We start from the raw sequence: 25,892 nt of genomic DNA on the forward strand, positions 1-25,892 counted from the left end.
AAAAGCCCCTTCTGCCAGTATAGGCTGTATCTACACTATGGAGTTGTGCCCACATAGCTCCCAAGTGTAGACATACCCTCCTTCTTGTGCTTTATTTCATTTTAATGACAGTGCAGCATGCTGAGATCTGTGCATAAGAGGCACTATGTGACTAATGTGATGAATATAATTGTCTGAACTGTTCAGTTTCCAAATCTCAATTTCAATGCTTTAAAGTTTGTTTCCTGTACAATTTCCTGGTGCCTTTGCTAGGTGTGGGTATCAATGTATTTTCCCTTTGTGTATGCATTGTAGCCATGATCCCTATTTTATGTATTGCTACCAGCCCCTAACTTGCAAACACCTATGCATGTATGTAACTTTACTCAGGTGAGGCTTCACATGATTTCAGTGGGACTACTGACCTGAGTAAAGTTACATACCTGCATAAATCTTTGCAGGATCAGGGCCCTAGCTTGGATTTTAACAATAAACATTTTATATCCCTCTCTCCAATATATAAATATTGAAACTGACAAATCCGTGGCTTTTTCTCACATATAAAGCCACTCAGGTCCTGAGCCAAAGCCCATTAAAAACAATGGAAATATTCCCATGGACTTCAATGGCCTTTGAAGCAGAGCCTTGTTAGGCATCTAAATCCAAACTGTAGATTCTCAAAACCTCTGCTCAGGTGCTGCCTAAAGTCCCTAGGCACCTAAATTTCCACTGGAAAAGCCCCCTACAAATCTGCCAGTGAGCATATGCACAGCTGCCTCAGTCTCGGTGTTTTGGGTGCCTAGCTCATACCTAAGCCCCAGCAGAAACCTCAAACTAGGCATCACCCCACCTATCTTACCTGTGTGGCCCAATCCTCTAGGCGTTCTCAGAAGCTGCCTACTGGATTGGACTCCACAGAAAACACTGCAGGGTGGGTGGTCTAACCACCGGGCTGAAAGTTTATAGGGGTGGGGCTTCGCCTCATCTTGTTGTGAGAAAGGGCTTAGGCACCTAACGCCAGGAGCAGGTATGTGATTGTGAATTCTAACCTGAGGAAGGCGCCTCCCTCCGGCCCAGATGTAGGCACCTAAATCCTTTGACTTACACTGCTGCACAGTCATTATCATGAAATAAAGCCCTTTGTGGGGCGGGGCTTAGGACATCCCTCTCCTCCTCAGCACTTGCTATGGGCCAGCTTAAGCGGCTCCCCACTTGATATGGTGGCTTTTGTGAATCCCATTCTTAAAGGAGTCTAACTCTCCCCATGCATTGTATAGGGAGCATTGGCACCTAACTCAGCTGTGGATTCCACTTGGCAGCAGGGCGCCTCAGCATTAGCTATTGCAATGCTGAGTCTGAGTCCCTTTTGTGGATCTAGTCCTGAGAGCTTTGCCACAGAACGAAAAACTCCCCTTGGCATGGATCCGGCATTCTTTAGGCACCAAAACGCCTGTTGTTAACAATGATGGCTCTGATCCTGCAGACGCTTATGTACACAAGTAGTCCCGATGAGCTCATGTCTATAAGTGTTTGCAGAATTGGGACCTACGTCGTTAACAAGGATGGCTGTTCTCCCAGCCATCTGTAGAAAGGGGATATAACTGTACAGGGATATCCTCTTCCAGAGATTTTTTGGTGGGGGAGATTAATTAATTAATTAACACTAATTAAAGCATGGGTGACAGTTTCTGTGCTGCCTAGAGGGTAGCTTTGTATTATTTGTATTTTTTAAATATTTGGTATAACAGAGCCTGGATACCACACCAATAGGGACTATGCAACTTAAATGTTCTGGTTCGTTCTCTATGTACAAATGGAAAATTTCTTTTAAAATCTCTCTTTTTGAGCCAGGGCTGCAAGTCATCCCCAGAGGGGTGGCTGAGATGAATCTAGAGGTAGGGATGAGGGGTGAAACCCTCCAGAGTGGCAGGGAAATCCCCTTTTCCCATTCCCTTTCAGAATAACCACTGCTTTCCAGCCACAGAAATCTTGTTGCAAAGTGGCAAATGAAATGTATGTGTTAGCTATGTTTTCCAATCTCTGATTCTTTGGCCTTCCTAGATCTTGGGGCCTGAGTTTCTGAATGGTTAATAAAATGTAAAATGCCTTGCTACTCACCAGCAACCACACACCACACAACAGAACCACTAACCCAGGAACCTATCCTTGCAACAAAGCCCACTGCCAACTGTATCCACATATCTATTCAGGAGACACCATCATAGGGCCTAATCACATCAGCCACACTATCAGAGGCTCATTCACCTGCACATCTACCAATGTGATATATGCCATCATGTGCCAGCAATGCCCCTCTGCCATGTACATTGGCCAAACTGGACAGTCTCTACGTAAAAGAATAAATGGACACAAATCAGACATCAAGAATTATAACATTCAAAAACCAGTCGGAGAACACTTCAATCTCTGGTCACTCGATTACAGACCTAAAAGTGGCAATTCTTCAACAAAAAAACTTCAAAAACAGACTCCAATGAAAGACTACTGAATTGGAATTAATTTGCAAACTGGGTACAATTAATTTAGGCTTGAATAAAGACTGGGAGTGGATGGGTCATTACACAAAGTAAAACTATTTCCCCATGTTTATTTCCCCCCCCTCCTCTCCCCACTGTCCCTCAGACGTTCTTGTCAACTGCTGGAAATGGCCCACCTTGATTATCACTACAAAAGGTTTTCTCCCCCCACTCTTCTGCTGGTAATAGCTCATCTTAAGTGATCGCTTTCCTTACAGTGTGTATGGTAACACCCATTGTTTCATGTTCTCTATGTATATTAATCTCCCCACTGTATTTTCCACTGAATGCATCCGATGAAGTGAGCTGTAGCTCACGAAAGCTTATGCTCAAATAAATTTTAGGCTCTAAGGTGCCACAAGTCCTCTTTTTCTTCTTCCTGGTTAGCATTACCTCTAGCTACACTTCTCCAGTACTCAGTCCTACTGGAACGAGCACTAACAGCAAGACATGACATTTTTAGCAATTGTCTGCCCCCATCAATGTGTTTGCTGTTTTCATGGATTCTTCCACCACCCTTCATTTCCCCCAACTTTTTGTATGTGGCTTCTCCTATGGCTTTCTTAGAGCTTGGAATGGATAAAAATGTTGCCAGGGGGGAAGAGAAGGCGAATGAAAATTCTTGCCAGGAACATGTGGCATGTGCCATAAATTATCTTACCCTTAGCTGCTCTTCCCCTGGTCCTGTTCCTTTGGTTTAGCCAGGATAAATCACATTGCCAGAGCTGACTTTAGCTTTATGAATGGAAAATAGTATTTTTCAAACTCTAACCTAGTACTGTCAAACTCATTTCAGTTGCTCTTAATCGTTCCCCTCCTGAGCTGCGCTTTTCCACAGTCTGGTACCTACTCTGCCTTTGCTAAAGGTGAGACCTTAGCTTTCTGAGTGGATAATAATGGGCTACCCAAAAAAGCACTGTGGTGCAAACTGGCCTACTCATTCCTCGGTTCTGGATTATCCCCATCCTGAGCGGTGTACTCCTTAAGTGCTTGGCCTGTGACCGGGTTGCATGGTGCTTGCAAGCTGGTGCCTGGTGCATTCGGTCCCCATGCGGGCCCCTAAACAGGAAAATTTTGAGGGCTCCCCCCTTCATCCAGGACTAATTGCATCACTTCCACAAACCAAAAAATGGACCAGCACGACACACACGAAGGCACTTGTTCACCAGTCCGCGCTCAGTGAGATGAACGGTATTTGGGTGGAAGACCAAAGCGCCCCCCCCCCCCGCACGAGCGGCTTGTGGGGGGGGGCCCTATGCAACTGCGCTCTCCGCTCCGGCTGCCTGGAGCCCCCCCCGCGCCGGCCGGAGAGCGCAGGGGCTGCCGCCCGCACCCAGCAAAATGGGATTTTTCCATGACTGAACACCCAGCCCGGCACGTAGCGCACGCGCCTCCGGGCTGGCGCGAGCCCCGCGCGGCCAATCAGAGACGGGCGAGTGGGCAGGGCCAGCCGCGGCGGGGCCGGGCCGGGCCGCCCCTCATCTGCATGGGAGGGACTATAGCCCAGCGCGAGCCGGCTGCCTCTTCCCCAGTCGCTTTGGAGCGCGAGCTGCGCGTGACTCTCCCTCTCCTCTGCCGCCGCGCCTGAGGTAAGCGGGGCGGCCTCGCTGCAGCCCCCCCCCGCCTCCACCGGGCATGAGAGCTGCCCGGCCTCGGGGCGCACCAAGTTGGGGGGGGGGCGGATGCCAGTAGGGTGCCGGCGGGGGTGTGGGGGGGGGATGGATGCTGCCGCCCCCCCGGCCTCCCTTCACCTCAGGAGGCCGCCCTCGCCGGAGGATGGGGTGCGTGGCAGCAGGAGGGGCTGTGTTGGCCCCCGGAGGTGGGGAGAAGAATATATTCCCCCCCCCACACCCCACCCCGCAGCCAGGGTGCGGCAGAGCCGGCCCGCGCACAGCAGCGGCCGCGGCGGGAGGGATGCGCGGGCTGGTGCCATGTTCGCTTCCCTGCCCGTGGCACGGGCCTTGCCCGCCGCGCCGCGGCTGCTGCTGCCGCTTCCTCCGGCTCCTCGGCTTCCGCCCTCGCGCCCGCCCCCGCCGCCTCCTGCAGCCCCCGTCTGAGTCTGCGGCCGGCCCCGCGGGTCCCCTCTCGGCGGGGGCGGGGGGGACTTGACCCCAGGGACTCGTGTGAGAGGCGGGACGGGCAGCCACGGTCCGTTCAAACGCGCTCCTGGCTGCTCCGTTTTACAGCCCTCCCCTGCCCCGACCAGAGGCTACACACGTGCCCCGTGCACTGACCTGGTTTCCGCGGTGACTGCAGTGTAGCGCTTTGGTTGGCCGGGAGACATTGTGGGGGGCAGGTCAGACCCCCACAAGGCACTGGCTGCTTCGTTCCCCAGTTAAATCAGGTTTTGTGTGTCCTTTGTGCCCTTGGCTAATCTGAGGGATCTCTTGGCCGGGGGGCAGTGAAACTGACCAGTTTAGGAGGAAACGTTCCTTAGGTAAGAGACTTCCTACTTCCTCTTGGCACCTTCCGTTTGCTGCTCTTCTGTCTGCCCGCACCCTGCCCCCCCCCCTCAAAAAAAACCCACCCCAAACTTCACTTAGTTGTGTGGGTTTTACTCCCAGACAGTGTCCGCAGACAAATGTTCAAAGCCATGTGGAGCCCAGGGAAAGTCAGTACTGCTGAAATATTAGGGTTAAGCAGCTGGCATAGCAGCAGCATTCGTGCCTCACATACCAAGTCCCCTTCAATGCAGGTTTACGTTGCAGGGCTATGTATTGATTTACAAGGCCTGTAGGCCCCTGGGCCATGCTGACTGTTGCAGGACTCTTGCAGGCCAATCAGCATGTGGTCTTACAATGGGAATGGTGCTTTTTTCAGCCTGCTTCTCATGACTCACAAGAGTATTCTAATCTATGTGCTCTACCTATTACTCCCTTTTTTCATGATGCTTATAATACTTTTAGTAGGAGTGGACATCATGTTACTGAGAAAAATGAATCACCATGCAAAGGAGTGGTTCCTTAGTTCAGTAACTGTTAACATGATAAGAAAAGGAATACTTGTGGCACCTTAGAGACTAACCAATGTACTTGAGCATAAGCTTTCGTGGGCTACAGCTCACTTCATCGGATTCTGTAGCTCACGAAAGCTTATGCTCAAATAAATTGGTTAGTCTCTAAGGTGCCACAAGTACTCCTTTTCTTTTTGCGGACTAACCCACCTGCTACTCTGAAACCCGTTAACATGATGGGTACAGACTAGTGAGTATTTTGCAGCAGGCTTTAATTAACAGTGACTGTCTGTAGTAGGTTACAGCTTTGAACCTTTCCCTCTTTTGCAACAGTAGCTGTCCTTCAGCTCTGCTTCTCAAATATTTAATTTATTTCTAGATCAACATTCTTGACCAACATATGTTCCCAAATGGACTGTTGGTCTGACCCAGTATGGCCATTCGTATGTTTTTATGAAATCTTAATAGTGAAAATAATTAAATGTTGCTTTTATCTTTGGAACAGTACTGCAAGAAAGGTGGCTGCATAATACTTGCCGGGGGTTACCACAGTCTTCGTCTGTGTGTGAAAACTAGTAGTGGAAATTCTCCTTTTGACTCTCATGGGGTTTGTACAGATAGTCAGGAGAAGTTTTTAGTCATCCGGACTTCAGAGATTTCTTTCCGTTACTTAACATGCTGAGTCATAGGGCAGGGATATGGGTTTTGAGCTGTACGGGAAGTATTGATATTTCACTTCCAAAACCACAAATTGAGGCAATTCAGTCCTTGATCTCCATTTTATTAAAAAACTGATTTTGAGTAGTCTGTTATTTCCTGACTTCCTGCATTCCCTGCTATGATAGATGCCAAGCAGCATTCTCATAGTTGCATCACACTTAGGGCATAGGGATGAATGAGGAATACACGGAGGGAGGGGAAGACATGGGGTGGAATCCGATGGTACCCTTGTTGAAGTCTTCCTTGGTGACCCATACCTATCCTCTCTAGAATGCTAAAGAGTGGAAGTAATAGGCCAGAGCCTAATCTTACTGGAACTGTTCATAATTGGAGGTGGTGATGTCAGTCTTATCCAGAGAGTAAAGGAAGGTTGGGGAGGAGCCTTGTGAGTCTGCAGAAACCTCCAGGATATGCTTTTCAGGACCAAATGCAACTTTGCAACAAATAGCTTGCAATTCTCATTCTGTACAGTTGCATTTTCAGTGGCAGGGCATTCAAGGTTCTGTGGTGGGCTTACCCCCACGATTTGGATTATCTTATTGTCCCATAGCCTGTTATGTGCATCTGCAAAGGCTGTCCATTACCTGTAGACAATGTTTTCACTGCCAAAAAAGGGAGTTTTTACAGCAAGATACCTGACTTCAGTGAGGTATCTTGCTGTATAGCCTAGTGGAGGGGAGGCACAGTGTTCTTATTTTTAATCTTTATGCAAGTAGTAAAGGTCAGTTTGCTGTAAAAACACCTCCTTTGAAGAGCTGACCCAAGAATCTGTAAATTAGTATAATAGTATAAAGTACACTAGGCATTCATGTAGTACTTGTTATCCATCTGGTAGGTGTGTTGTCCCCGTATACAGTATGGGATGAGGGACACAAGGATTTGGTGCGTCAGTGGGATTAGAATTTGGGACTCCTTAATTTCCAGATGCTAGACCACACCTCTCTAAATGGATGCAGGTATCCCCTCATCTTAAGGGGACCATTGACTGAGTGGATCACAGAAATAAGGGGGGGACTATATGTAACTTGAAAATCACTTACGAAACAAGAAAAAGAGTACTTGAGGCACCTTAGAGACTAACCAATTTATTTGAGCATGAGCTGTAGCTCACAAAAGCTCATGCTCAAATAAATTGGTTAGTCTCTAAGGTGCCACAAGTACTCCTTTTCTTTTTGCAAAGACAGACTAACACAGCTGTTACTCTGAAACCTGTCACTTATGAAACAGCCACTCCCCAGGTTTGACTCATTTCTGATTAGTTCTGCCATGAAGCATTGGAGGCTTGGAATGGTAAATGTGAGCTTACTGTGTTCCAGAATGCTCTCTTGGGGGGGGGGGGTCCTGTTTTTACAGCCCTGTCTCCCCACTTATGTAACCAATGAAATGAGCACAAGCAGACCTAAGCACAGCTGTGACATGCTCCTGCTTGTTCTTCTTTTTCCCTCTATAGCTGTGGTTGATTGAATCACGGTTGTCCAAGCAGACAGTTCATGGAAGCAAATGATTTACGCTGGGCTCATGATGAGTCAGACTGTATCTTGTAGACAGATGCTGTTCCCTACCAACCATTCCTGGGCAAAATGACTCTGTGAAGACAGGGGTGAAGAGGCTCATCAAGGGTTAAAATAAAACTGGTTTGGTACAGGTCTGAAATACTGCAGTGCTGTAAACTGAGCATAGCTGCTAAGGAAGGGGAGGGACTTCTGGGGAGGTCACTTGTCAAGGACATTTGAGTAATAGAGTAATATTAATGCCTGGTTATCATTTCAACTGAGGGAGACAAGCACACTGGAAGCTTATAATGAGTATTTCCTTGGTAACAAGTCTGCTTTTTTTTAAAAAAAAAAAACAGTTTACATGTTGTTTAACTAGATTTCCATGTAAACTGGCATATCCCACTAAAGGTAGCGTGTCTGATCAGGTGCTTTCTGATCATGGTGCAGCCCTGAAAATGAAAGTAAGAGACAGCGTATGCAAGAGCCTAATCAGCTTTGAGTTAAAAGCAGCCTTTCTAGGATAAAGGAGGGATTCCTGCAGCAAGGAAGGGCAGTATTTCATGATGGCCACTAAACAGCATTGTAGAGGTCTGTGCACTGGAAAACAGCAAGGAAAAAAGGGGGAATGTTAATTACCTCGATACTTGCAATTGGGCTAGCGGTCAGGGTTCTAAAACTCCAGGACTCTTCATACAGACCTGCCTCTGAAAATTGATGGCTCAGTTTAAGGCTCTTACAATAGAGCAGAAAAACAGAATTAAAATCCTTTCATCCCCAGGTTTTCTACTACCTCACTGTCAAATGAACCAGAGAGGATTCAAAGTAAAGGGACTAAACAAAGCTGTCTTCTTACCTTGTAGTGGAGAGAGATTAAGGACATAATTTTGGGAAGAGGGATAGCTCCTGAAAGAGAGGAAGGCAAAATCAGTCTCAGACCTGTAATCGCAGCATTTTAACACCTGTCACTTGAGCCTTTGTCATCTCAAAGGCAACTCATGATCACTCCTGTATGCTGTCCCTACCTATGACTGATTTGCCAAACAAACTAGCTTACAATTATTTCCGTCTAATGCAATATTTTTTATTTGAGACTAAGCTCTGCTCCCTTTAAAGAAACTAACTGCACTGCTAAATCATGGCACGCAGGTACTTGCATGAGTTGCTTTAAAACATAGCCAAGCTTATATAACTGCAGTAAATAATGCCTGTTCTCAAACAAATGGGCTGAGGGGAGTAGCAAATAGCAACACAGCCAGTTTGACAGTACCTCCAGTGATGGGGTGCACAATAAACGATGGACATTTAAAATGTTCTTTAACCTTGAAAATGGAAAAACATTTATTTCCCAAAAAATGATCTCCTTTGCAAGGTTTTTAGCATCGCAGCTAAAGCTAGAGCAATGTTAATGTTACAAAGCAGGTAGCTTAGCCCTGTAATAGGCAACACCATGCAAGGAAATGACATGCCCGCATATCCTTCTTGGATATTTACCTTGGAATGCAGCTGAGGTAGATATGAAAGGTGTTTTCTCTGTAGTTTGCCCTAGTTAATCCGTGCTGCTGGCTTTAGCTGAATGGCTGGGTACTAAAAAACCTTGAAATGGAGACTGATTTCAGAGTGTATTATGGCTGCTCTGGTAATAGCCCATGAAAGCTTTATGCCCAAATAAATTTTTTAGTCTCTAAGGTGCCACAAGTATTCCTCATTGTTTTTGAAGTGAGAGTAGTATTTATAAAAACTGACTCTGAATCCTTATTCCACTTAGTGAGCTGTTGCTCCAAGATTCACTGTGAAAGCACAGTATTGCTCAATGAGAAGTCAACAGGTCCTTGATTGAAAGATCACTTCCTGCTGGTTGTGGGTTTTTTGGACAAGGAAAAAAATGTATGCAGAAAACTAGATGTGAAACAAAAGTTCTTCCTCCAAATGGAGGAGAACACCATTAACACACTTCATATCAAATGCAGCGGAAGCTAGCCATACAGTAACTTGCCCTTGACTAGAGACATAACTAATTAACACATGTAGCTGCCTCTTTCCATTTCAGGATTTGGTTACATTCAGGTCCCAGAATCTGCTCTTACATGTGCTAAGTGGGAGCTCCTGCACTGAAGTCTCTCTCAACAAAAGTGGTTTCAGCTAGTTCCTGTGTGTCAGTGTTGCTTCATTATTATCTAAGAGTGGTATCTTTTAAGGAGTCTAAGGGAATTGAGCCTAAAGGAATTAGGCATCTCACTGCCTTAGGCTCCTTGGAAAATCCTAGCCTGAATGAACAGGTTATGCTTCCTCAAACTCATAACTGACACCTTAGCAGAGGGAAGAGATTTGATGGTGGCTTTCTCCTGTGCGAACAGGAACTTAAAAAAAAAAAAAAGTGACTAGCAATGTTTATGGAACCGCATACATGACCTTTAGTGGTACTAAGGGTTCCTGTGCCGTGTCTGTCTTTCAGAATATTAAATCTTTTTTTTTTTCTTGGCAGATACTCAAAATGTCCATACTCAAGATCCATGCTCGTGAAATCTTTGACTCACGTGGGAACCCCACTGTTGAGGTAGACCTCTATACCAGCAAAGGTGAGTCTTGTTTCTGCCTAGGTCCATCTACTCCTGCCACGTATCAGTCTGGGCTGCCTACATCAGTCGAAGTAGAAAGATGATTGGTACAAAACCTCACTGCCAAGAATGAGAGTTCAGTGTTGTGTACATACTGTGGTGAACACTCCTTTCATTCTTCATGGGCCTCCTGCTTGCTTGGGGTCTGAGGCTGACTTATATGGGAGGATATTTAGAGGAGAGGGACGCAAACAAACAAGGATAGCAGCCAAAACTTACGTGAAAAGTGGTGCTTTAAAGCCCTATCTATTTCAGTCTGCTCTGTCTCCTAGGATGGATGAGATAAAGCTTCCTAATTAAATGGGAAAAGCTGAAATCTCCAGGTGTGCCATATTGTGATAGAAAGGAACACATCTCAGCCCAGTATTTCTGTGCCGGGGGAATCTAATCTCTTTAGTTATTGGTCTTGCTGGCTTTGTTAGGAACCTGATGTATGCTAGCATAATTTTAAACAGCAAATTACTTTACAAATAGTGGTCAGCTTGAGATGGGCTTCATGAATAATAAGGGAAAAATTCATCTCTAGTGTAACTCCAGGAAGGAACTGTAGTCATGGGCACCGCACCCCCTCTCCCCCCCCCCTCCCCCCCCCAAGATTAGGGCTAGAAACTCTTGCATTTAAGCCACACTGAGGCATGGGAGAATCATACAAATTTTAAATGGCTTGTCACTACACTTGTTTTCTCTCTGGCACTGAATGTGTGCACTTGCGGGGTTCTTCTCCCAGCCTCTTCTGCATGATCCTGTAATCATGTATTTGATGTGAGTATCTGTAGCCATAGGACTTCCTGTGAAGTGCAGCATTGAGATTTAGCTGCTGGAAGAGCTGATGAGTGGTAGAGAGAAGGTGAATGGGTCTCAGAATCTGAACTTCTCCTAAGCTAGCACTGATAGGAAAGTGCAAACCCAAACTGAGAATGAAACGCTCTTCACCTAATTCTATACTGAATACGTTAAGTTGCAGTGATGATTGAAGCTATAAGAAAGATCTTTATCCTATTCTATTTATATGGATTCAGTGGCATAATTAATCTGAGCATGGACAATGAGGTGTTTTCTTCAAATGTACTATGGTCATGTCTTGAACAGAGCTGGGACTTTCCCTCTCTATGTAAGGCTTCCCAACCACAGATAAGTAGGAGCACCAGGAAAATAAACTAAGAAGGACAAGACACATCAATAGTGCAGCAGTTTGTACTTCATTAATTCAGACCTCTAGCATTTGCATCAATGGGGATTTCTGCTTGAAACTAGGATAAGCTTCATGGATGGTGTAGCTGGAGCAAAATCCCAGTGTAAGTGGGGGGCCTTATTTCCCCCACTTTAACAACTACCAATGTCCCTTGCTCTGCTGTGCTTTCACAACTTCAGCAACATTGGGCTTTGGCAAACTCAGCTCTATGCATGTACATTCTTGCTTTCCCTCTAGAAGCTCTCTCTGCTTAATTAGAGGAAGTTGTGGCTATCTCTCTTGCGTTGCAGTTAGCTCTGCTCCAGGTCTCTTGCTGCACTGCCTGCCTAATGACATCTGCCAACACACTTCCCTTTGCTGTAACTTTGTGTAGCTGTTTAATGTGGACACAGACATGACTAGACAGCTGCTTAGCTGTAATTGTGTTTGTATATCTAACATCCTTCATCTGTTTTGGTTGCTGCAAGGCCTTTTCCCTCCACCCTTACTCATTGGGTCTTTGTTACTTATTGCGCCATCTCTTACAAGATCAGACACTTCCATTGAACAAACCCATACAAGCGTGGCTTGGAATGAGCAATCACAATAGCTGTAATGCACTAACCAAACAGCTTAGCTCTGCCTGGAAAGATGAATGCCTTCTCTTAATGACATTCCATATCAGACTTCTGCTTGAGGGAGGAAGGCTAGAGAAATCAAAGCTGGCATATCACTCCAGAGACTGGATGAACTCTAGTACTCTCCATATTCTGTTCTGCAGGGTAACATCCTCAGCTAGAAGAGTGGTATGTCTGCAGTTTTGTGCCCACCTTGAGGGGTCTTCCCCTCAAATGACCAGATAGCATCTCTGGGGACTACATCCTCCATAGGATGACCTGCCCTTATCTCTCCCATCTCCATTCCCCCAATTGAGCCACAGCTTAACACATCTTCAGGGCACACATTAACCTTGGGCTTCAATTGGTAAATTGGGGTGCTGATCTGAAACCTTCAGCCACGGCTCTGTCTGTCTAAACCACTTTGCCTGCTTCCGAAGAGTGACCTTGCCTGATGAGATGATGAAACCTTTGTCTGCTTCCCTGGGGCACCGTGATGGTGATGCTGAGCATTATGTAGCACACTCAATCTTCCTGATGCCCTCCTCCCCTCCCAGCCCCAGTCAAACACCTGCTCGCCCAAGAGCAAGGGATTCAATTTAGGTTCTCTGCATAGAACTAGTGGGCCAGCCCTGGCAATGGTGCTTTTTGTTGGGAATTGAGTTTTGGTTGTTTTAAGTTTTTTGGATTTCTTTTTTGAGGAGGGGGACTTGGGAAATAATACCACTGTTAAGCTAGATACCTCCAACTCCTAGCTCATCTGGGAAAGCGTGGCTTATTCAGATGATGGATGGGCTTTTCCTGACTCAATACCATCCATCCAGCAAGCTGTCAGTCTTGATAGTCAGCCCATCTGCACATTGAGCAGCCTGAGTTGGCTTATTGTGTTGCCCAAGCATGACTCGGAAGAGTAACTCTTCCTGATCCAGGAGAGAGACCTCATAGTGTGGAGGGAGCAGCATTCCCGGTGCTGCAATACTCATAGTTTTAGGTTGGGATAAAGAAGAGGCAGAACCTCCCTAGATCTTGCCATGCTGAGATTGTTCTCTCTTCTCTCCTGCTATACTCAGGTCTGTTTAGAGCTGCCGTACCTAGTGGTGCCTCCACTGGAATCTATGAGGCTCTGGAGCTTCGTGACAATGACAAGACTCGCTTCCTAGGAAAAGGTAAATCCATTCTTTCCTTTCCAGGGTCCAGCCTCAGCGGTTCTGCTGGAGATGTTGCTGCAAACACTCATGCACCAGTGCTGTTGCCATAGGTAGTATGCTGGCATCTTTATATTTCCATCACATCCCCCTTCACTTAGCACATGGTTACTGGCTAACTTGCAGTCCCTTAACAGCAAGTCAGTTGACCCATTGCACAGAAGTGCTCCAATACTGTTCAAAAGTGTAGTATACTCACACAGCTCCTCTTGAAGACAATGGGAGCAGTGGATGCCTATTTCCTCAGAAAATTAGCCGTAATAAGAGCCGGAGATTGTTTTATATGCCTAAGTATATAGAGCTCAGTCACTTTGTTTGTTTGTTGGGTTTTTTTTTGTTAGCTGGTCATGGCATTCTAGTACAGTATGGAGTAGGCAAGTTCATTATCCCACTTTGCTGCACTGCATGTTGACACACCTCAGGGCACTTGTTCTGTGCTAGATAATAATGCATTCAGGCTAATGGGCATCTAAACAACCTACCCCTAATAGCCCATTATCCTTATTTGCCAGTTAATCACAAATTTCGTTCATAGAAATGGAAGACTGCTTGTAGGGTGAGTGCTTGAAGCATTCTCTTCCCTGAACCATTTGGTAACAATTGGTGTAACGATATATGGAATCTAAAATTAAGAGTATCTGGTAGAGCAGTCCTGAGCCGAGCTCAAAAGAGCTTGCATGTGAGCATTGGACTGTCTGCAGATGCTGTCCAATGTTCAGTGCAACTGTTCATGGTCTGCGGTGACCTGTTTGGGACAGAAGATCAAATTCGGTTTTCATAGAAAGCATAGTTGCCTTTTAAACTGACCTTTGGGAAGGGTCTGAAAAAGTATATCCATACACTACCACTGTGAAAGCCCATGTGTCAAGGGAACCTATCAAATAGTATAGAAAGCCTGTGCATTTAGGTAATAGAGTTCTTGAGCAATTTCACGTTTGTAATCCTAAAACATCTTGCTTCTCAGCGAATTGCTTGCCAAGGCTCATAAGAGTGGCTAGGTTTAGCTCCCTTTTTTCTCTCATTGTAAATCACTTGGGAAATTGATTGGTTAAATGGGAGTGTGATCAAATATCACTGAAGATACTCCCGTGACTCTTGAGGGGCTGGTATTTTTAAGTGGAAAGGTTGGAGGCCTCTATGGTGCTTCATAAACTCCATTGCAGTCAAGATTTCTTTGACTCTGGTCTGGGGAGATAGAACTGTTTGTCCTTACTCTCTCACCGCTCAGATGAAATTAACTTCAAATATGCCCAGATTACCAAAGCAGAGCTTGGTCTGGGCAGTACGGTTAAGAAAAACCTCCTAGGAAGAATTGAAGAGCTTGTGCTGTCTACAACTTAACAAAACCGCCTATATGGCGTTTGGAAACGGTCCCATAAACGCTTCATGTGGCTAGGAGTTTTCTTGTTCAAATATAATTTTAAGGGCTTATCTGTTCCTGCTGCCTATTTTGCATCTGGAGTCATAGCCCTGTGTTTGAAAAAATACATGATCTTCCACAGGTCTGATGTCTGAAGACTATTTATGTCAGGTAGGGGATAAGCAGCAGGAGCCAACAGACTCTCCAAGATACTAATAAAGAACAAAGAGGAGTGGAATGTAGGAAATACAATAGAAATATTTCCAAACAGATTGCTTTGGAAAGCCTTCTGTAAGTCATCAGAGGCTGTTTAATAATGCAGATTTAATCAGGCTTTGCTAGGCTTAGCAGCCTTTTACCTCACCTGCTCCATGTGTTCTGAACAAAGGAATATTTGAAGCACTTGTCTGCTCAGATCATCTTTGAGAATGGGGGAGGCTATCCGTGTCACTAGGCTGGTGTTGGTTGGCTAGTTAATTACTATGGTCTTGGCTGATAGAGGAAAGAAGCAGAACCTACCTGGGTTTGGGAGTGGATTGGTCTTCTGTCATTGCATACTTGGTGGCCACAATAGACTCAGTGGAGTGTTTGACTGCAGGTTGAACAGCTGGGATGTGCAGTGTCATGTAGAGAATTGGTGTGGTGTTGTGTTCAGAAGCCCCATTTCTCTTTAATTCATATATATAATTTTTTTTATCCCAGGAAAATGTTGGCTGACATGCAGCATTTTGTACAGGCACCAACTGCTTCAGCAAAAGACAAAGCTTTAATATCTGCACGTAGGGTCTGATGTTCAGTGTAACACTAACCACTCTTCCAACTGAGAGGACACTAATGTAAAAGAAAGTGGTTCTGCCTCAGCTAGGCCTGGATTATGATGGTGCTCTAGTAGTCAAAACAAGACAGGGTTGCAGATATTAAACACCCAGTTGTCTATTTGTTTAAACCCTCAAAGAAGAAATCCTCCCCTCCTCTGGCACCCCACATGCACTTACAGGAGCAGCCCTTCTCCTGAAGTATCCTAATGGCCTCCTTATCCAGAAGTTGGCATGTTCAGCCAATAGGAACCTGAAGGTTTGCAAATTCAAGGCAGGACTCTAGAACTGAGACATTGCTGGGGGAGATAATCCACCTGACTGGCTGGAGATGCGTCAACTTCCACTACCTTGTGAATCCGCTGGCTTCTGTTCTGTTGCTTTAATATGGGGCATTTTGCTCATCTTTGAAACTACTGCGAAACTTTCTCTGCACTTTTGTGACTTCTTCCTTCATTTGCACAGTCTGCTTTTGTGTTCTTTTGTGGGCCTTCATCTCTTCCTTTACTCTCTTGTCCATTTCACTTCTGTCAGGTGTATCCAGAGCTGTTAAATATGTTAACGAGTTCCTGGCTCCAGCGTGTTGTACTCAGGTAATGGTCATGTGCGTTTATTGCAACCTGTCACTTGGACAGACTCCTCCAGTGCATGGTCTTGCAAACTAACCTTTCAGCAGGCATTCCTAGAGGATGGCTATTTCCATGATATAACTTGCCACTCACCTGAGATCACCTTCTGAAAGAACTTAGCTTTCACTACCAAGTCTAAGGTTTTGTTAGGGGAGAATCTGAATGACAGGTGATTGGGGTTGGATTTTTTTCAAGTGATCATCTACTAATGCCTGCTTAGCCTGTGTTTGATTAGTGATTGATTTGCTTGTTCCTTCCAGGTGTCTCAAAAGCTGTTGGGCACATCAATAAAACAATTGCACCTGCACTGATTAGCAAGGTAGGAGCATTCGTTGTTTAACCTCATTTAATGCAAGTAGATTTTCTAGCTCTATTTTTTTTGTCCCTTTTTAAAGGAGCTGGATGTGTAGCTAATGTGTAGCTGGCCTGTGTATGAGTGCATGAGAACAAATCGACCTAAAATAACTCTTCTGAATCCAGTAACTGCTTCCATTAAAAAGTGCAAATGTAACCCTAACTTAGCCAGAATAGCATCACTTGTTCTGGTCATCTGTGACTTAGTCTGGGGTAATGTTGCATGTGTTGCTGCATACAACAGTCTAAATGGTGAACTCAGTGCATATTTATTCCTGGTGTTCAGCATTCAAAATGAAAATGTAATGGCACTTCATTCTGACAGCTGTCTTTTAAAGAAAGCATGGGGTTTGGTTTCATATATAGCTTCAGTTTGTCTGAAGGAGTCCATCTGATTACAAAACTATTCTGAAGTCATACTCTTGAGTGTAGAGTCTCGTTGAGCTAGGATCACTGGACCTTTGTACTTGCTAAAGGAGGAATATAAACCTTCATTGGTTTCTCCTCTGCCAGGCCAGGATGAGGCCAAGGGCAGTGTCCTTCAAATGAGGCATGTTTAAGGGTGTCCTTCAGAGTTCAAGAGTAAGACGGTTGGAATTCACCAGGGTTTGAGTTTCCTATTGGCTCTCTTTGGTGTATCCACTGAACTTCAAGTCCTACTATAATTAGCTAGAAGCTGAAATTCACATACAATCACAATGCATGTCTAGCCTCTTAGCTCTGCTACTTAGTTTTACCCTCATGAAATTCTTCATGTCTGCCGGACATACACATGAGGTATCATCTGACCTCAAATTAGTGACAGGTTTTGAAGCTGAAATTTGGGGGGAATCTACAGGTAGGTGACACTGGAGAAGGGGGATTGCTTTGAACTGTACAGCATGGCTTTATTTCTTGGGGTTTCACTCTTCTTCCCTTTGCAGAACATAAACGTTGTGGAGCAAGAGAAGATTGACAAACTGATGCTGGAGATGGATGGATCAGAAAACAAGTGTAAGTGTCTTTTTCCACAACACACAGATGTACCTTTTCAGCACCAGGTATGTGCCTCATTGTGGTGCAAAGTAATTGAAGTTGTTTGGGAGGGCCAAGAGAAGTGTACTCTATCCATGATTAACCCTACATCATGGTGCTGAAGTAGTTGATGGCAATCTCTAATTGAGTAAAGGGATAGCTGTTAAGAAATAAGGCATCCACTTCACAATCAGTTCTGCTGCTGTGATTGTAGGTACTGTGTACCTACTAGGATGTATACTGGCAGTGCGTGTGCCCATAGAGACTTTTGTGAGAATTCCATGTCTAAACTATTGTAAGTTACTCTGAACTTCATGCCATCTTAGAGTGGGAGTGAAGGAAAGGGGAGTTGTATAAGTTTGTGGTTTATACATTTTAAAACAGTTATCACAATAGTGCTGCTGAGGTGTTGCTTTTTGAGGAGGATTGGCATTGTCTATATAAACCATGTAATTGTTTTGTTTTTGTTTCAGCCAAGTTTGGGGCTAATGCCATTCTGGGTGTGTCTCTGGCTGTGTGCAAAGCCGGTGCTGCTGAGAAGGGGGTCCCCCTGTATCGTCACATTGCTGACCTTGCGGGAAACCCAGAAGTCATCCTGCCAGTTCCTGTAGGTTTCCTGAGTCAGACATTTGGATACTTAATCTGCCTGGGTGGCGTTTTCCTCTGTGATTTAGGAGCACAAGTCTCATTGACTTTCACAGTGCCTCTTGCTTCTAACTCATGTGTGCTTGAAAAATCTCATTCCCCATCCTTTGAAGACTATGCAAGATGCATTGGTACAGTACTCTGATTTGGGAGAGCAGCATATCTCTTGGCCTCAGGAATTTGAGGGTCTCCTAGTGGAACCCTTCTGGATTGTCACCCTTGGTTTAAAGCACAGATGAAATAGACCTACCTATGCATGGTGGTCTTCATTGTAAACTCAAGTGACAGGAGAGTTAAGGTGCAACTCTCCCTTGATTCCTTATTCAGGGAGAGCATGCAAGAGTTTCATGCAGAATAAGAATGCATTCCCTGTTCAGGGTGAGTGAGCCAGCAGCATAGTAGAATGGGGTCCAAATGATCAGGTGTTTGATCCTACACCTATGATTCAGTAGGTGTGTTTCCGTTGATTTCCACAGGTCCAGGATAAGGGTGGGTGTTCTGGACAGCTTGTTTGGTGGAAAGGGAAATGGGCATATCTCATTGCACTGCTTAGTTACACTGTATTGGCCATGGCTAAAGATGGAGGGCAAAGTGGAGTAGCTAACTCTTCCTCTGTTCTCTTCTGTCAAGGCTTTCAATGTGATCAATGGTGGGTCCCATGCTGGTAACAAGCTGGCCATGCAGGAGTTCATGATCCTCCCGGTTGGTGCTGAGAGCTTCAAGGAAGCAATGCGTATTGGTGCTGAGGTCTACCACAACTTGAAGAATGTCATCAAGGAGAAGTATGGAAAGGATGCAACCAATGTGGGCGACGAGGGTGGTTTTGCACCCAACATCTTGGAGAACAAAGAAGGTACAAAGCAGAGATGGGTGGAGAAACTAGAACTCTACCAACAGTCGTGTGCAAGGCTGTGTAACTGGCTCAGCTGCTTCAGCCCATCATAGGCTCCAAATATGTCAGGCTACTGGCCTAACAGTCTTGCTAATCTCTGGTGGAGGGACTTCTTCCTTTCTATTAACTCTTAATGGTCACTGAAGTATACATCCATCCCCCTTCCATTTTCCCAGAGGGGCTGGTCCAGTCGCATAGGGCTTCCAGTGCAAAGCTGGTGTACTGAATGCCCCCTATCACTGACTCCAGAAGGCTAAATGGCCAACAGGAGATGGAGACATACTTGGCCACGTGCGGGTAGGGACTAGTAGCTCCATTCCATGAATTCACGTGGATTAACAAGGTGATATAATTTTTCCATAAATTTCATTTCCTATGTATGCTGGGTGGAGGACACCCCATTCCAGCTAGCAGTGTGGTTAAACTCTTCTAGTTCTTATGCCTAAGGTTGCTGTTGCTCAAAAGTAAATAAGTGAAGAGACTTCACTGGGGCTGGTCTGTCTCCTAATGCTCCAGAGAGAAGGGACAGTTTGCACTGTAATAATTAGTGAGCAAGAAAAGCTGCTGGGGAAGTGGAACAAAAGTGGCCTCTGTTCCAATTCCTCAGTCCCTGAGACAGCACAAGCCTCCGGGAAAGGGGATCTGCTTTCCAGCAACATGGAAAACACATTTACCGAGGAGCCTCCAGCAAATGCTGTGTGTCTGCCAAGTCGGTGGCAGGGGAGCAGCCTCTGAGCCACAGGGGAACTGAACACCTCTGCATCAGCAGAAAGCTGTTTCAGTTTTGAATGTAACTGACAGTTTTCACTGTAACCATTATGGTGCATAACTGTCCAACCTCTACATAGCAGTCCCTTCAGCAACATTAGAGATGCTTGAGCAAACACTAGAGTCCCAGAGTCTCTGACTCTACAGGCAGCTTCTTCCCCTTCATGGTACTGAATGGACAGTCTATTGGTTTTCTACACTGGCATTTTTTAAAAATGAAGCTGCTGGTTAAATATAAATAGCAAACAATTAACACAACTCTTTGAGTTCTGGAAGCTCCACAGACTTGTGTTAGTACCGGCTGCTGCTTTTGCAGCTTGCCCTACTCTAATATCAACTGTTTACTTTTCTAAAAAGTACTGATCAAAGTTGTTACTGTACACAGTCTGGCAGGTCCAGCAGCCACTTGCCTCTAAATCTGGGAGAGGCCATGGAGGGATGGGTTTGTATTTCTGTAGCATGGGTGATAACCCAGCACTTTGCTCTTCAGACTGCCAAGTGGTATCATGTTTTAGAGGATTCAGCAGCCATGCCTCCTGTCAGAAATAACCTCTCATTTCCAAGGAAAAGAGGGGAATGTGTGTAACTGGAATCCTGACAGATCACTAGGGGAAATACAGTCCTCTTCTGTCCCACTCAACATCAGGCTAAATTTACTACTTTGACTTCTATTAATGCCTCTCAGGACCTTTTCCCTTACCAGCTCTGTCTGTGCTTCTGCAGGAGTTGAAACTAGACAGGATTCAGGCAGGCCATTACTTCGTGCCTAGCTAAATTCCCACTGCAGTTGAAACTGGAAATGGTATTCATTTCCTGTCCTTTAATTGTTAACTGATGTTGATATGGGCAGTTGCACTCCACCTCAGAGGTGGCTTCATGTCAATGGTGGGTGAAGATTGTTAAGTATCTCTGAGGCTGATATGGGGTATCATAAAGATAAATGAAGTGGTAAAATGCTCCAGGAGTATCTGGTGCTGTACAGTCATTGGTCAATAAGACCTTGTAACACCCCTAAAAGGCTGGTAAGGAATAATCTCATTTTACAGATGGGGAGAGGTCAGTGACTTGCCCAAGGCCCCCGGATAAGATAGTAGTAGAATGTGGATCATCTTGAGGCTTACAGCATGCATTTTCTACAAAAGTGGTGTTAAGTGTTACCCAGGAATTCATTATAACCCACTATCTAACCTTCCAGCTCTGGAGCTGCTGAAGACTGCGATCAGCAAGGCTGGCTACACTGACAAGGTGGTCATTGGGATGGATGTGGCTGCCTCAGAGTTCTATCGTGATGGAAAGTACGACCTGGACTTCAAGTCTCCTGATGACCCCAGCAGATACATCTCTCCTGACCAGCTGGCTGATCTGTACAAGAGCTTTATCAAGAGCTACCCATGTAAGTGGTACATGCTGCTCAGTTAACAGGCAGCCAGTAATAGATGGTGTACTCCCTGGCAGGTCTTCCTCCTCCCACCACCTCTTGGTGCACTGCAAGAGGACAGACAGGAGTAGAACTAAAGAAACTGAGTGGGCTTGAGTGGAGGTTAAACAGTTCATAAAATAGCCTTTAATCCTGTGCTTGGGATTTGCTTCATAGTAGATGCAGTTTCAAAGCTGCTTATGCAAAGTCCTGAGCAGGGAAGTGTCAGGTGCATAAGTAGATGTCATAACCCTAAACATCACCTGGCTATAATTAGCTTTGCCTTTAGGAGCACTAGACTCTGTTAAATGATATTTCAAGTGCCACGGCTTGAACTCTTCCTGGATGCTGAGGCTGTTAATTAAAATACCCCTTCTGCTTCCCTTCTCAGTGGTGTCGGTTGAAGATCCCTTTGACCAGGATGACTGGTCAGCTTGGAAGAAGTTCACTGCCAGCGTGGGTGTTCAAGTGGTGGGTGATGACCTGACTGTGACCAATCCTAAGCGTATTGCTAAAGCTGTGGAGGAGAAATCATGCAACTGCCTGTTGCTCAAAGTGAACCAGATTGGCTCTGTCATGGAATCCCTGCAGGCGTAAGTCACCTTACAGATATACAGACCAACTTCATAACATCACTGTGGGGCTAGGTACTTGCACTTCAAATACCACCTGAATTACTTACACGCACACAAACTGTCTTCTGCCTCCTGATGGAAGAGTATTCAGTGCAGTGCTTGAAACATCTTAAAACAAGTCAGCCACAAGTGCCTATGAAGCAATGGGCTGGATGACTGTTTCGCTTCTCTGAATAACTCTCTTGGCAGTGCATCATTGCATCCTTAACATCAATATCAACATTAACTGAATAAACCTGAAGCTGGATCATGCAGTAATTAGCAATACTTGGTATCCTTTGTACGAGTGGTGAGAATCTTACTCCTATTTCTCTTGCTTTAGCTGCAAGCTTGCCCAGTCCAATGGCTGGGGTGTGATGGTGAGTCACCGTTCTGGAGAGACTGAAGATACCTTCATTGCTGACCTGGTGGTTGGTCTCTGCACTGGACAGGTCAGTGTCTGTACCTGGAATGGTCCCCCTCTAGTCACCTGGCTTCCTTCTTTCATAGAACAGAAGTCATTTTGTAGCAAGAAATAGATGATCCTAATGACCTCTGAGGCACAAGGATTTCCCTCTATTGCTATATGGGAGGCCACCAATCTGTAACAGTAGCTATGGCAAAACATACTGATGCTCTTTCTCAATAAGCGGAGATACTGTTTCCTTGTGATGTCACTACTAAAACAAGGGAGGAATCTTTCAAATTAATCCATGTGGGTGTGCCAGGATTTCCTGATACTGTAACTTCCAGCAATAAAATGAGTGAGTGCACTATTCACTGCTGGAATCCAATTTCCACCCAGCTTAATTCAGGTTAGCTGATCAAACTTCTGATTTTCTGTCCTTCCACCATGCTCAGCTCGATTTATTATTATTAAGGACATGATTGTTCTTATCTCCTACCATAGGAGGGCATTTGTCTTCACACCTTCAACTCTTAAGAGCAGATCTGTTTTAACCCCAAAGTAACTTACTGACCTTTCTTTCAGATCAAGACTGGTGCCCCTTGCAGATCTGAGCGTCTAGCAAAGTACAATCAGCTCCTGAGGTGAGGATTGCTCTGGATTGGAGTGGGGAGGAAGGGGACTAAGTAGCCTGCGGGCTCTAAGAACAGGGTATAAGACATTGTCCGTCTGATGACTTGGTCTCTGGTGATGCTGTGCTGGCTCTCCAAGTCACCGTTCTGGTCCAGTCCAGTGGAACCAGAGCAGTCTCCATTGCCATGCTAGGGCACATGCTAACACTGGCTAAGACCTTCCTAGCTGACTGTAGGGAGACCAGTGGGTGCTGCCATGCATTCTGGACTGACCAAATACAAAGGGCTAAGTGCCTCAAAGATTTGGGGGGGTCCCTAGCTGGCCCTTGTAGAACTTTCCATGTTGCCCCTGTGGGCTTATAAACATAGGTGGTGTAGCCACAGCTTGGTCCCTCTATTCAAATGAAGAAGCCCTTATCTCGTGACCTGTGGCAACCCTAGTTCTATGAAATGCTACCACTTTTAGCCCAGAAAACATAAATAATCAGCCAATGTCTGTGCTGCTTATGCTATGCCATGCCTTGACAGCAACTGGAGTCATTGCCCTTGGTATGGATGGCACTGCACTTAAACACACTGAATACACCACAGGGAGATTATAGTTAGGAAGTATCCTGCAATACCCGAGAGTTGCTTGGCATGAGGTGTAGACGTTAACTGTTCATGTGAAGGTCAGCAGAATGTCTTGTCCGTAGCTGGGTGGGGCATGTGGTCAGCTACTAAGCAGACTCTTGACTCCTCCATGGGTATGACATGAAGGAAAATACTGTCCCTCGCCAAGGTGCTTGTGCCCCACAAAAAGACAAGCCCAAATTCAGCTGCATATTTGGAAACCGCATATGATCAGTGGCACAGTGTAATGCACGCTAGCTTGTGTTGGCTGCTGAACTTCGGTTTTGTGGCAGAAATGTCACAGGGAGGGCTTCAAGCGTGTGTGGTGAGATCACTGTCCTCTACAGTACTACTCTGTGGGTGGGTTTTGCTCCCTCACTGTTGTTGCTGCCAGTCCAGCCAGGCAGTCATGCGAATAGATGTACCACATTCTGTGCTTACTCCTTTCTCTTTTGTTTGGTCCCCCTCTTTTCCCAAACAGAATTGAGGAGGAACTCGGAAGCAAGGCCCGCTTTGCCGGCAGGAACTTCAGGAACCCCCGTATCAACTAAGCTCTGCGGGTCAGACAGCCCTGGTTCTGGTTTAAAGCACTAGTCACCTGATTAGACCATTATTTACCTGTATTAGAAAGAAGGGCAGCTGAAGGAACAAGACCAGTTTGCAGGGCCTCTCACCCTAGACTGTATTTCACCTAGTGTTCCCCAGCTCTACCTGTCGCTCTTAAGCGCTTTGATGCTTCTGTAGAACAGTCCCTCTGGGGGTTTTGTGTATTTAAAAAATTTGAACCATGTTTTAAGACCCCACTTTGACCTTGCTGAGTATGGGCATAAACCTATACTTCCCCCTGTTTAAGTGTGTGGAGCTGTGTAACTTGCAGTGCAGCCTGAGGTTCCTGCAAACAGGAAATAGTAGTGTTATGTGAGGCAAATAAAAGCATCAAACAGCCCAGCAGTGAGCGTCGCCTGGAGTTATTCCGTGAGAAGTCTCACTGGTGTGCACCCTTTCCCTATCCCTAGTCTGTGCACGCGCACACCTACTGCTGAAGGCTCTCCTATTGTGGGTCCTGGCTAGTGGCATGCATGGTGTTCGTTGTCCCCACAAAAAGCTGCAGCTTAGCTGTGTTTGCCCTTCACAGATCAATTTCCCAGCACATCTAGTGATGTGCCACACTGCTGCTGAGAATTCACTTAGCCAAGTTAGCCCTTCTTGAAAACATGAGGAGAGAGCTTTGGGGCATTCTCTGAACTCTTGCAGTCTCCTCACTTCATAGTGTGCATGTTCTCGCTCTCCCACCCCTGAAGGTTGGTATAAGAGTTGCAATCACTTGTTCATTTTCAGCATTCAGTGCAAACTGTTTACATGCCTGGAGGTCAATAAGGCTTCATATGCCTACGCCTCTTCAATACCACTGTATTTTGTTTCACGTTTGGGTGCTTTAGCTGTAGGAGGTTGGAGAGAGCAGAGTGAGCTTTAAGCAGAAATACAGATGCAGATTTGGTCAGGTGCATCTAACTCGTATAGTCCAGAACAGCCCTGGTAATGTGGCCAGAAGTTCTTGTGTGCCACCTTCCTTCGGCTGGTTTGATAAATTTTTCAAACTGTAAGGATCACCTTTCAGGACTAGCCATGTAATAGCAGTTGTTTGGTCCTTTCCACAATGTCTCCTAGCACTGATGCAAGGCATTACTTCCCTAGTTCATAGGACTCCCTTTCCACCAATCCATTCTCATCCTCTTGCAAGGGAACAAGTGTTTGCCAAATATTTGTTTAAACTCCCAAGACCCTGTAGTTTTCTGCACAGGGTGACTTGGCCTGCTTGACACTGAGAAGACATGATGGCAGTATTAGCAAAATATGTGTCTGTTTTATCTTCCTGGCAGGACATTTATTGCTGGGAGGAAAAGGGGTTTGGTTTCCTTCCCAGGCTTAGCAAGTGAAAACTAGATACTTTAATCCTCTGTGGCTGGATTCTGCATAGTACCCCCAGAGCAGGATTTTACAATGTTATTGAACTTCCCAGGAGACTGCAAAAACACACCAGGTGGTGCAGAAAGGAGGAAGGATTGCTCTGAGCAGTTTTTATTTTCCTTAATGGCTGGCTTGCAGGGAGAGAGAAATCTCCTTCTTGCCAATTCTCTGTAATAACTGTTTTACTAGTCTTTCAATTTCAGCACATTAAAATACCTATTACTGAAAACTATTTACCCACACAGAGAGTGATAATGCCCCCTTGTGAACATTGTGGTGTATTGCTGTCATAAATGGTTTTTTAAAAAAAACCCGAATTACCTGGTTTCCCTATTAAAATGCAGGTGTGTTTAAGATCTTTAAATTAGCCTTGTATGATAGGAGTGACACCACTTAAACAGGAGCAGATTTATTTTAAAATAAATGCTTAACTAAAAAGCTGGATGTCTAAGAATTTCTTCGCTGTTTAAAAA

General features: G+C 45.4%; 1 protein-coding gene across 1 annotated transcript; it reads left to right on the forward strand.

Moving 5' to 3' along the window:
- The first annotated feature begins 3,972 nt into the window (after positions 1 to 3,972).
- ENO1 (enolase 1) lies at positions 3,973 to 24,399 on the forward strand. The gene is made up of 12 exons (XM_077837241.1): positions 3,973 to 4,105; positions 10,168 to 10,261; positions 13,159 to 13,254; positions 16,358 to 16,416; positions 17,375 to 17,444; positions 17,939 to 18,072; positions 18,741 to 18,963; positions 20,966 to 21,163; positions 21,579 to 21,780; positions 22,145 to 22,253; positions 22,793 to 22,851; positions 23,933 to 24,399. Exons 2-12 carry the CDS (start codon positions 10,177 to 10,179, stop codon positions 24,000 to 24,002), a joined length of 1,305 nt encoding a protein of 434 aa, XP_077693367.1. The 5' UTR covers positions 3,973 to 4,105; positions 10,168 to 10,176; the 3' UTR covers positions 24,003 to 24,399.
- Positions 24,400 to 25,892: the final 1,493 nt, after the last annotated feature.

The sequence above is a fragment of the Eretmochelys imbricata genome, chromosome 18, assembly GCF_965152235.1.
Source record: "Eretmochelys imbricata isolate rEreImb1 chromosome 18, rEreImb1.hap1, whole genome shotgun sequence".
NCBI classification, from domain to species: domain Eukaryota; kingdom Metazoa; phylum Chordata; order Testudines; family Cheloniidae; genus Eretmochelys; species Eretmochelys imbricata.

Coding starts and splice junctions, on each gene's coding strand:
- ENO1 (XM_077837241.1), top strand. CDS start 10,177: ATGTCCATACTCAAGATCCATGCTCGTGAAATCTTTGACTCACGTGGG. Junction 18,073..18,740: donor AAGTCATCCTGCCAGTTCCT/GTAGGTTTCCTG, acceptor TCTTCTGTCAAG/GCTTTCAATGTGATCAATGG. Junction 22,852..23,932: donor AAGTACAATCAGCTCCTGAG/GTGAGGATTGCT, acceptor TTTCCCAAACAG/AATTGAGGAGGAACTCGGAA.